The 12,396-nt window shown below is 40.1% G+C and overlaps 1 protein-coding gene across 1 annotated transcript in view; it reads left to right on the top strand.

The window, feature by feature from the left end:
* Positions 1 to 12,396, top strand: part of Pxn (Peroxidasin) — a 1,464,583-nt gene that overhangs the window by 230,279 nt on the left and 1,221,908 nt on the right. The window contains exon 2 of the mRNA XM_067787797.1: positions 10,673 to 10,888. Coding sequence (XP_067643898.1) covers positions 10,673 to 10,888 — 216 coding nt within the window. The remainder of the gene's footprint in view (positions 1 to 10,672; positions 10,889 to 12,396) is intronic.

Genomic DNA, 12,396 nt, shown 5'->3' with positions numbered 1-12,396 from the left:
TTAGGTAAGGTAAACAAATATCAGAAACACATTAATTTTACAGATATCATGAGAAATTTGCACGAATACTTTTATTTTTATTTTTTCTTGCTCAAATAAAACAGATAGCACTAACGGCACAAATTGCCATATGATAGTGACATAAACATCCATTTTCCTACCAAAAATTAAGTCATCGTTCAAACCAGCGTTGCGTTTTCCCAATATCTATCTTTATAGTTTATTTTTTGAAGAAAACTGCAGCTGCACTGTTATATTTTAAAGGAACCAGTAAAAAACGTAGCGAAGAATGATTTTTCGCTTCCCAAGGCAGTCGATTCTATGTACCGGAGCGACTCGGGATTTTCCCTGACCAAGGGCTGTAATTTCAGTGTAACACAATTTAATTAGTTGCGTCCCTCCCACAAATTGTCATCCTCCCAGCAGCTTGCAGCGGGACTGCTCCATATTCTCGTGCTCCGGGAAGGTATCGAACCCAATTCGGGTCCGTCTCCTGACGCCGGTACCGAGAAATGGTTTTGCTGCTTCTGCCGGAAAAGAATCATTTTAGGACGCTCATACTCTTGTCAGTGCGTCTCGTGCAAGGGATGGTTGCATCGGACAGGTTGTTCTGGGCTATATCCCAAAACCCGACGTTCTCGTAACTTTTAAAAATCTTTTGTGGCTCCTTGCAGTTCACGCCCAAAGGCGTCCCGTAGTCTACGCCTTAGCGCCCCTCCCCCCACTACCTCCCAGCAGCCCTGCTGCTCAGCAAGCCACAACAAGTACCCGCTGCTGCTCGCGCCCACGGTGCCACCAACTCATACGGCCGCTCCCACTCATAACTACCATCTCCGTAGTAGAGTCGGTAGCAATGCCGAGCATCAGTCCCTACCCCCGTCTTCTTCCCCCTCTTTTCCGGCAGCAGTCGTGTAAGTCAGGGAAACAGACTCTTAGTCCCTACCAACTTTTGCACCGTTTGCCAGCACAGAATATATATGTTTGCGACAACCGCCCAATGCAACTCCTGCCTTGGACGGTGCCACTTTCCTAGATGTTCTGGTCTCCGCGACGGCAACCCCCTTACGGGTTACACTGCGTCATGTTGCCAGGCCACAAACCCAAATACACCGTGTACCCCAATGCTTACCCAAGGACGTTCAGTCCAAGGGAATCAAAAGCAGTTGCGTCCTAGCCTTTCACAGCCCAGGCGTAGTCACCCGCCACTTACTCCCAGAGTGACGACGTCTCCCTCGTTGCACTTAAGGATTCCAGTTAAATTTTAATGGATTAACTGGGAAGATCACAGAGATAGTCGATTTCATGAAGCGGCACAACATCCGCATTGCTGCGATTCAAGAGACTAAAATCACAGCAATATCTGCCCTGCAGACCTGTTCTGGGTATAATGTCCACAGAAAAGATCGCGAGAGCGGAAATGGAGGCGGCCTCGCGGTTATCATACGCCATATATTTGAACCCCCAAAAGCCGCAGGGACAGTGTCTTAGAACGTCAAGGCTTATCTGTCTCCATCCCTCCTGCCACCTATTGCCCCAGTTGATACCGCCCTAATATCAGCGCCTTACTTACTGGCAATAATCGCAATATCTTAGATGATTTTAATGCCCATCATGATCTAAGGCATTCAAACCTGCAAGCAGGCAGTAGCCGAGTTCGAAAACATGAAATACGGAATCACCATTGAAGCACGAGGTAAACACCCGCTTTTAGTGTGTGGAGACTTCAATGTATGGTCATCTGTGTGGGGAAGTAGACGAACCAACGAAAGAGGGAGAGTTCTTCTCGAAAGCCTTACTTCTTTGAGGATAGAACTTCTAAATGAACCAGGGATATATACCTTCGATACAGGTACCAGACGATCCATTATAGATCTCACCTTCGCTAGCAGCGAAATAGCAAGACGAGCAAAATGGTCCATAAACAACGTCTACACACAGAGCGACCATAAAGCTATTAGCGTAGAGCTGCTCGAAACTCCACGAACGGTAGCAGCAAGACAACGACAAAGTAGGAAATGGAAACAGCACCTTTTCGACTCACAAATATTTGATATTATCTGGAAGGACGCCATAGTACGAGGATCGCATGCGGAAGACAATTCGGTTCAAATCACTAAGTCTATATGTATGGCATGTGATGCTGCCATGCCCAGAAGTCGCGGAAAAGCACAGCGCACTCCGGTATATTGGTGGAATTACGAAATTGCGGAAGAGCCTAGAAAATGTGACAAAGCACGAAGAATAGCGCAGAGGGCACGCTCATCACCACGATATGCGATGCCATAAAAAAGAGCAAGAAGCTATGCTTGAGGAACTGATGGATAATGTCGACCTAGATCCTTGAGGATCAGCCTACAGAACTGTGATGGCCAAAGTTAAAGGACCGATATCACAGCAACCTACGTGCCCGATACTGATGAATACTATTGTTGAAACACTTTTCCCGGCGCAAGATTGCTGGACTTATCCAAGCGAGGATCTAGAAAGTACGGAAATTCCGCAAATTACAGAGCAAGAGGTGCTGGACGCTGCAAAAAGAGTTGCTGATAACAAATCCCTAGGACCCGACGTAGTACCAAACATAGCCCTTAAAGTCGCGATCACAGCTAGGGCTACATTATTTACTGATCTTTTTAACACCTGTATGCAAGAAGGCGTGTTCCCTCGCCCGTGGAAACGACAAAGACTTGTTCTACTGATGAAACGTGGTAAACAGTCGGACCAACCATCCTCATATAGGCCACTTTGTATGCTGGATTCCCTAGGGAAGATTTTCGAGCGTATAATTAATGAGCGCCTACAGCTGACTCTAGAAAGACCAGGTGGTTTATCGAATAATCAATATGGATTTCGCAAATCAAGATCTAACGTAGAAGCAATACAAACAGTCGTCAATATAGCTAGAGAAGTTATCTCTGGAGGCCAAAATAAAAGGAAGTTCTGTGCACTGATTATGTTGGACATCAAGAATGCCTTTAACACTGCGAACTGGATGCAGACAAGGGCAGCGCTGCAAAGCTTCGGCACACCAGCTTACTTACGCAGAATAATAGGTAGCTATCTTAAAGACAGAGTACTCCTTTTTGGCACGGATCAAGGAGCAAAATAGTACAAAATCACTGGAGGCGTCCCACAGGGATCTGCTCTCGGTCCAACGCTTTGGAATGTAATGTATGACGGGGTGCTAAAGATTGATCTACCAGAAAACACGCAAATTATGGGATATGCTGATGATATTGCAGTGGTAGTAGTGGCCAAGAAACTGGACCTGCTGCATTATGTAATGACGCCGTAGCAAGAATAAAGGAATGGCTGACCAATACGGGACTGGAGTTGGCTAGCCAAAAGACGGAAGTGGTATTAGTAAGCTCCAAATGGTCGGCGAACGAGTTAGTCTTAACTGTCGGGGATCATCAAATCACTTCAAAGGATTCTTTAAAATACTTAGGAGTGCACATTGACTCTAAGTTAACTTTCAAAGAGCACTTCAGAGCGGTGGGGGAGAAAATTACCAAAGTTAATGGAGCACTTATGCGAATAATGCCTAAAATTGGTGGTCCGAGCGAAGCTACACGTCAGCTATTGTCCACATTAACCAGCTCAATAATACTATACGCAGCACCAGTGTGGTATGGATCTAAACGTACCCATCAAAAAACGAAAACGCAGAACACGTCATGTTCCACTGCCCCCGTTTCCACGAGATTCGCCTTGCATGGAGTCTTTGGGGAGGAATCTTCCACGAGAAATTTAGTATCACATATGTGCAACAGGAAAGAGTGCTGGACTGCAGTGAGCAAAATGGCATTTATAGAAATGACACGCCTGATGGATGCTGAGAGGAAGCGCAGAGGAATGCGCATGCGAAGCAGTGGCGATTAAATCGACAATCAGAGCAAATAACGGGAACCAGGACGCAGGGATAACAGTGAGAAATATGGAACGCCACCCTGAAGTAATGCGAAAGTGGTACCGGTGTGGGAGACGGTTCCAAAACGGAGCTAGTCTACGAACACACGGTTGCTGCGACGGCAGCAATTATGGTGCATTAGGCATTTTTCAGCCTCCCCGCAAGAAAACAAAAAAAGGCAGTAGGGTTAGATGTTGGCGGATTAAATAAAAGAAACGGCGCTCTGCACAATAAACGGAGACGCCCCCACACGTATGGTAGGAAGCTGTCACAGTTCGCCGGATATATCAATCGTGACCGCAGGACTCGTAAACTGCGTCAACTGGCAGCCGATGGAACATTGGCATCCGACCACCTGCCTATACTTATTTCGCTCGAGCGTACCGCGGACTTCATAGTCAAAGAAAAACGCACTTTCATAAACTTTAAAAAAGGAAAGTGGGATTAATATAAATCCTTTACAGACAACCGCTTTGCTGGCCTCCCTATCCGGACTGATGCTCGCCAAGGGGAGTTTGCTTTCCGCAAGGTGATTCAATCCGCCTCGGTCCGCTTTATTCGCGCCAGTAGAATTCGCGAAATTCGGCCCCACGTGACCTTATAAGACAGCTCGATCCCGGCGACCCCCAAATAACGGATATAAACCAACGCATCAGATTGCTTGTCGATGAACAAAAGCGGGCGAAATGGGAGGAGCACCTAAGCGGTTGTAACCTCTCTGCCGGTGTAGGTAAGCTTTGTTCAACCGTAAAGTCCCTATCGAATACGTCTAAGCACAATGAAAAAATTTCCATCGCCTTTGGCGATAAAGTGCTGTCGGATGTTAAAAAATGCGCGAGCGCTTTTTGCCGACAATGTATAATGCATTCTACGGTCGACAAAGTTAGATGGAGGGCCAACAGACACGCACATAAACATAAATTCAGCGAGTCTCCAATTACCATCAAAGAGGTTGAGGATGCCATCGGTCATGCTAAACCATCCAAAGCAGTGGATCCAGACGACATAGCCCTGCCGATGCTTAAAACCCTAGAGAAACAGGGTTTCAAATATTTAGAACATGTCTTCAACCTGTCTCTTTCCGACTTTGTCATTCTCGAAAAATGGAAAATGGCCAAGGTGGTTCCGCTACTAAAGCCTGGGAAACCAGCTAACATAGGAGAGTCATATCGCCCGATATCTCTCCTATCGCCAGTAGCCAAGACGCTTGAAGCCATTTTGCTCCCCTATTTCAAAGCAAATTTGCAGCTAGCCTGTCATCCGCTTTAGAAAACTTCAAAGCACCACCACCGCGCTAAATGGCATTGGCACCTAGATAAATTGCGGTTTAAATCAAAACCCCCACCACAGAACAGTACACGTTGCGCTAGACCTATCAAAAGCTTTTGATACGGTCAACCATGGCACGTTACTGCAAGACCTGGAAGGGTCTACCCTTAGCCCATGTCTTAAAATGTGGATCGCAAATTATCTGGGTCTTCGGCAGGCATCGGTGCAATTTAGAAACGAAACATCAAAACCAAGAAGAATTGAAAAAGGGGTCCCACAGGGTGGTGTCCTATCCCCACTTTTGTTTTACTTCTACATATCAAAGCTACCTTCGCCACCAGAAGGAGTTACTATCGTTTCCTACGCCGATAACTGCACAATAATGGCCACAGGCCCAGGCCCACAGATCGATGAGCTTTGCAACTGAATAAACGGCTACCTCCCTGATCTCTCCAGTTTTTTCGCCTCGCCAAACCTGGCATTATCACCGACTAAATCCTCCGCGACCTTATTTACAACATGGACGTCCCAAATGTCGACCATCTTGAACATCCACGTCGATGGCACTACGCTACCGACTGTCCTACACCCAAAATCTTGGGTGTGACGTTTGATCAGGATCTAAATTTTGGTGAGCATGCAGCCGCAATTGTACCGAAAATCTAGAGTCGTAATAGAATCATCAAATGTCTTGCTAGCAGCACTTGGGGGAAAAGACAAAGAAACGCTCATTACCACTTACAAAGCAAGCCTAAAAACTACTCACTTTCCAGCTACAATGAGATGCTAACCAAACAGTTCCTGTTGAATACCCAGAAACCTGGGCATCCCAACAGACATCTGATTAATGAGCCAACACCACCCAGGGGCTTAAAGAGTCATGTCCGTAAGCATTATGAGGAAATACGGCATCTGAGAACTCAGCCGTTTGAAGCCAAAAAACACAAGCAGGTCCTCAGTGAACTCCACAAACAGGCTTCCGGTGAATCCAGTACTCAAAGAACAATACCCAAAACTTGCGGAAGAGGAACGCACACTCCCCAGGGAAACGCGAGTCACTCTAGCTCAACTTCGATCTGGATACTGTAACAGGTTAAACTCTTACCTATCCAGAATCAACCCCGATATTCAAAATGTATGCCCTGCTTGCAATGTGTACCCACATGACACCAGCCATCTCTTTAAATGTAATGTGGAACCAACGCCTCTAACACCCCTCTCATTATGGTCCACCCCTGTCGAAACAGCAAATTTCCTTGGACTCCCGTTAGAGGATATTGATGACAATTTGTGATCGGTCGCACCTATTGGATGGGCCGAAGCACTGATACAACAACAACAGTATGAATGATTTTTAGTTCTCATACAATTTTATGAAAAAGTTATTATTTTACGATTTTAATAATCGGGGATTGCCCATATTGCTTTTTTAAATGTATGAAAACATTTATTTGAAGCAATTTTTTAAATTTATAATTTATTTAATAATTTGGGAAAAATTTAAACAACGTGACATCAGGACGGACAAGGCGACAGCTGTTTCGATTATACCTTGTAAATCTCTTCAAAGCCTTTTCTCCCGGGAGTGGGAGTCGAACTCGCACTCCTACGATAGTTGAAATGGTTATAAACGCATTCAGCTACGTCATGCCTTAGTTGTTGTAAAGTTTTTCCCAATTGCCTTCTTTTTGCATATTTTAATCTTTTACACATTGCATACTTCGTATGCAATTATGTGTTAAAGCTATGCTTGGTACGGCGATTTTTCAAAGAAACTTTGGTTTTGTTGCTGTTTTTGTTCTATTTATAGAACTACAACGAATTAACCAAATTTGTCTGTTTGTATGATTTTAATAATCGGGGATTGCCCATATTGCTTTTTTAAATGTATGAAAACATTTATTTGAAGCAGTTTTTTAAATTTATAATTTATTTAATAATTTGGGAAAAAATTTACAACAACTAAGGCATGACGTAGCTGAATGCGTTTATAACCATTTCAACTATCGTAGAAGTGCGAGTTCGACTCCCACTCCCGGGAGAAAAGGCTTTGAAGAGATTTACAAGGTATAATCGAAACAGTTGTCGCCTTGTCCGTCCTGATGTCACGTTGTTTAAATTTTTCCCAAATAATTAAATAAGTTATTATTTTACATACATACCTCTCACTTCACCTGTCCGGATTTAGGATAAAACAACTCACAAACAATACCGATGAGAGATGATTGGCAATAAGCCCACATACTAATAACCTACATATTTTATAGGATTTTGTCTGACGTGAGATATAACATCGCCAATCGAAGTTGCTCGTCCCTCCCACGAGACTATTATTATCTATATATTAATTCGCTAACAGAATTTCCGTACAATCAATTGACAGGCTGTTTTGCATAGTTAGCGTGCGTAAAATCATGTAAAAGTTATATGAATCGATTCGTATGGATCAGCCGCAGTGCATAGGCCTATTTTTGTTAACAAATATTACTCCATTTGTTTATAATTAATAGATAAATTTTTTGTAAATTCTAAAATCTGTGCAAATATCGAAATTGCTATCTGTAGGACCCATTATGTTCACAAATCCCCCTGAATTCGAAATACCAAAAGCTGCGTTGCTCAAATGTTTCATCTACATATCTACATATTCGTAGGCGACAAACGGTGAGAGAACTACTGCCTCACTCATTTTCAGTTCAAATAAAATATTGTTTCCCATTTTTGCCACTTACCCATATTGGTCTGTACCCAAATCTTTAAAAAAATTTTCAAAAATAATTGTTAGCGCACAAAAAAAAACTTTAAAGAGAAGTAATAACTTAACCGGTCTATTTTTTTGGACAAATTGTACTTACACGTAAATGAATAGGTACTTATTTAACAGATTCTTTGTTTTTTATTTTAGTTGCTTTCAAAAAAATATTAAATCACAAATAATGAGTCAACTTTTGTTCAAACTCACTAAATTTATTTATTTATAACAATTCATTGCAAATTTGACCCAAAATGTTTTTCGCATTTCCAGATGTTATGCTCATTTTAGATATAGCACTTATCATACTGAACAAAAAATAAATAAATTTGCTACAAAGATATTACATTAAAATTTGTATATTGTCTTTTATGCTAACTTATTTTGATATTTCTTATTTTATTTTATTTTATTATATTACCTTTTATTTCAACTCAGCTTATTTTTATTTAAATGCAACTTGTTGCATCGCAAAATTTCACGTTGTATATTAAACGAAAAAAACGACCCAAAAACTTTTCGATTTTAGGTCGAAATATTGCATAGACCGTATATTACTCTAATATCTATATATTAATACGCTAACAAAATTTCCATACAATCAATTGACAGGCTGTTTCGCATAGTTGGCGTACGTAAAATCATATAAAAGTTATATGAATCGATTCGTATCGATCAGCCGCAGTGCATAGGCCTATTTTTGTTAACAAATATTACTCTATTTGTTTATAATTAATAGAAAAAGATTTTTGTAAATTCGAAAATCTGTGCAAATATCGAAATTGCCATCTGTAGGACCCATTATGTTCACAAACCCCCCTGAACTCGAAATTCCAAAAGCTGCATTGTCGCGACACTGCGGCTGATCCATACTAATCGATTGATATAACTTTTATATGATTTTACGTACGCTAACAATGCGAAACAGCCTGTCAATTTATTGTATTGTATTGTTAGCGTATTAATATATAGATAGTAGAGTAACATACGGTCTAGCAATATTTCGATCTAAAATCGAAAACGTTTTTGGGTCGTTTTTTTCGTTTAATATACAATGTGAAATTTTCTGATTCAATCAAGTTGCATTTAAATAATAATAAATTAGGTTGAAATAAAATATAATATAATAAAATAAAATAAAATAAAATAAAATAATAAATATCAAAATAAATTAGTATAAAGACGATATACAAATTTTAATGTTATATCTTTGTAGCAAATTTATTTATTTTTTGTTCAATATAAGACCGGCTATATCTAAAATAAGCATAAAATCTGGAAATGTAAAAAACATTTTCGGTCAAATTTGCAATTAATTGTTATAAATAAATAAATTTAGTGAGTTTTAACAAAAGTGGAATAATTATTTGTGATCATGTTTTTTTGAAAGCACTTAAAATAAAAAACAAAGAATCTGTTAAATAAAGACCTATGCATTTACGTGTAAGTAAAATTTGTCCAAAAAAAATAAGCCGGTTAAGTTATTACTTCTCTTTAAAGTTTTTTTGTGCGCTAACAATTATTTTAGAACAATTTTTTAAGGAGGTTGATACAGACCAATATAGGTAAGTGGCAAAAGTGGAAAAAATATTTTATTTGAACTGAAACTGAGTGAGGCAGTAGTTCTCTCACCGTTTGGCGCGTACGAATATGTACATATTGTAACGTATTTACTTGCAGATCCTCTTATTTGCAACCTTCTGCTAAGTTGGAATCACTAAACTGTTGAATAAATAACTCGAATATTTAATAATGCAAAATGGCCTTTATTAAAGTACCTCACAATAAATAACTATACTATTTCCCTACAGATTGCGTGCGTAATCAAAACTGATTATCGCGCTACTTCTGTTGCTGCCTTTTATACTCTCTGATTTCCTCGTTCGCATCTTCTAGGCGCTTCCATTTCCAGAATCTACTAGTTGGCCATCAGCTATCAAATTTCTCAGCTGTAACTACAGATGCAGATCTCTCATTGCATACTTTCGGGAGTATCTCAAATATATGCATGTGGTTGTGCGTTGCTTCTCCACTGCGTGTACGTACATATGTGCAGACATAAATTATTGATTCGTTTATGTAGATACAAGTGACTGTCTGCTTTATTGTTGTTGTGACTTCATTTACTTAGCATCAGACTAGTGATGTGAGCATCACTTAGTGTTACTAATATTCGTCACAATATGTAGATGAAACATTTGATAAGGTTAAGTTATTACTTCTCTTTAAAGTTTTTTTGTGCTCTAACAATTGTTTTAGAACAATATTTTAAGGATTTTGTTACAGACCAATATAGGTAAGTGGCAACAATGGGAAACAATATTTTATTTGAACTGAAAATGAGTGAGGCAGTAGTTCTCTCACCGTTTGGCGCGTACGAATATGTAAACATGTAGATGAAACATTTGAGCAACGCGACAATGCAGCTTTTGGAATTTCGAATTCAGCGGGGTTTGTGAACATAATGGGTCCTACAGATGGCAATTTCGATATTTGCACAGACTTTCGAATTTACAAAAAACTTTTTCTGTTAATTATAAACAAATAGAGTAATATTTGTTAACAAAAATAGGCCTATGCACTGCGGCTGATCCATACGAATCGATTAATATAACTTTTATATGATTTTACAACTATGCGAAACAGCCTGTCAATTGATTGTATGGAAATTTTGTTAGCGTATTAATATATAGGTTATTAATATACGAATATATAATACTTATTTGGTTATATATTTCTAGAGATTTGCGGCATAACCATGTGGAAAAAATTGGATATGGTGCCTTCGGGCATTTAAATCACGCTACAACGCTTTTTCTAAATTACAATAGAATAACAGACATACATAAAGATAGCTTTGCTGGTCTTACTAACCTGAAGATACTGTACTTGGGGAATAATGCAATTCAACACATTTCATCGGCTTTATTTCGACCTCTACGAAATCTCAAAGCAATGTAAGTAACTCTTTTATATACTGCATGATACAAAAACAGAAAGGTTAAACCACATCTTAATCTTAATCTAATCTAATCTTTATATATAAAAATGACGTGTCACAATGTTTGTCCGCGATGGACTCCTAAACTACTGAACCAATTTTGAATTTGTTTTGCACCCAATATTATTTTATTGCAATTTTTTTTAAATGTTTATATATATTAATAAAATATTACGTATACGCACCGGCACTCATATTTTCAGGTGGTACTTCCATGTAGTTGGTTGGTGTTTGATTAAACAACGTGCTTAACAATAAAAAATATTATAGCGAATGATATCAAGTACAGCACATCACCAGGCCCGGCGAGACCGGGGGGAGGGGAATGGGGGGGGGGGGGGTTACCCCCGGGCGCGGCGTGTCTGAGGGGGTCCGCGGCTTAGAGGTACTAAGACATATTTTTATTAACACGCTTTTATTAGCTTGGCCTGTATGTAACGGAATATTTGAGCTTAATTTTCACCGGTTTCTAGAAGTCTGATTAATTTGAAACTTTGCATACGTATCAAGGACCGATGACAATGCATTAATGTGATGGTGGGGTAACATAAGGTAAACGGACATAAGGTCAATTAAACTTATGACCACCCCAAATGGCCATAGATTTGAAACCTTGCACATAATGCGAAAAACGTATTCCTTTATTAATGATAGAAGTGGATGCATGGCACATCTACGAAAGAGCATACTGGAGCCCTTTTTTAACATGCTTTTATTAGCTTGGTCTGTATCTATATAACGGAATCTTTGAGCTTAATTTTCACCGGTTTGTAGAAGTCTGATTAATTGGAAACCTTGCATACGTATCAAGGCTCGATGACAATGCATTAGTGTGATGTGTGGTTACCTAAGGTCAACGGACATAAGGTCAGTTGGCCTTATTACCACTTTGAATGGCCATAAGTTAGATTAAAACTTTGCACACGTATCAAGGCTCGATGACAATGCATTAATGTGATGGTGTGGTGACCTAAGGTCAACGGCCATAAGGTCAATTTGCCTTATTACCACTTTGAATGGCCATAAGTTTGATTGAAACTTTGCACACGTATCAAGGCTCGATGACAATGCAATAATGTGATGGTGGGGTCACATAAGGTTAACGGACATAAGGTCAATTGAACTTGTGACCACCCCAAATAGCCATAGATTTGAAACCTTGCACATAATGCGAAAAACGCATTCCTTTATTAATGATAGAAGTGGATGCATGGCACATCTAGGAAAGAGCATATTGGAGCGCTTTTATTAGCTTGGCCTGTATCTATCTATGTATCCATGTATGTATGTAACGGAATCTGGAGTGGAGCCGAGAGGCCCGGTAATGCAGAGCTCCGAGCTCCGTTGCACCTTTTGAAGCATTTTAAGATAGGTACTTTTAGCTTGTGCAGGCCACCAGACCAAGGCACCATAAAGAAGAATCGGGCGCCCAATGGCTGTGTAAATACAGTAGGTCAACTTAGG

The sequence above is a fragment of the Eurosta solidaginis genome, chromosome 5, assembly GCF_040869045.1.
Source record: "Eurosta solidaginis isolate ZX-2024a chromosome 5, ASM4086904v1, whole genome shotgun sequence".
NCBI classification, from domain to species: Eukaryota; Metazoa; Arthropoda; class Insecta; order Diptera; family Tephritidae; genus Eurosta; species Eurosta solidaginis.
Note: the sequence above shows the minus strand (reverse complement) of the source record. Positions and strands in the feature narration are given on the sequence as shown.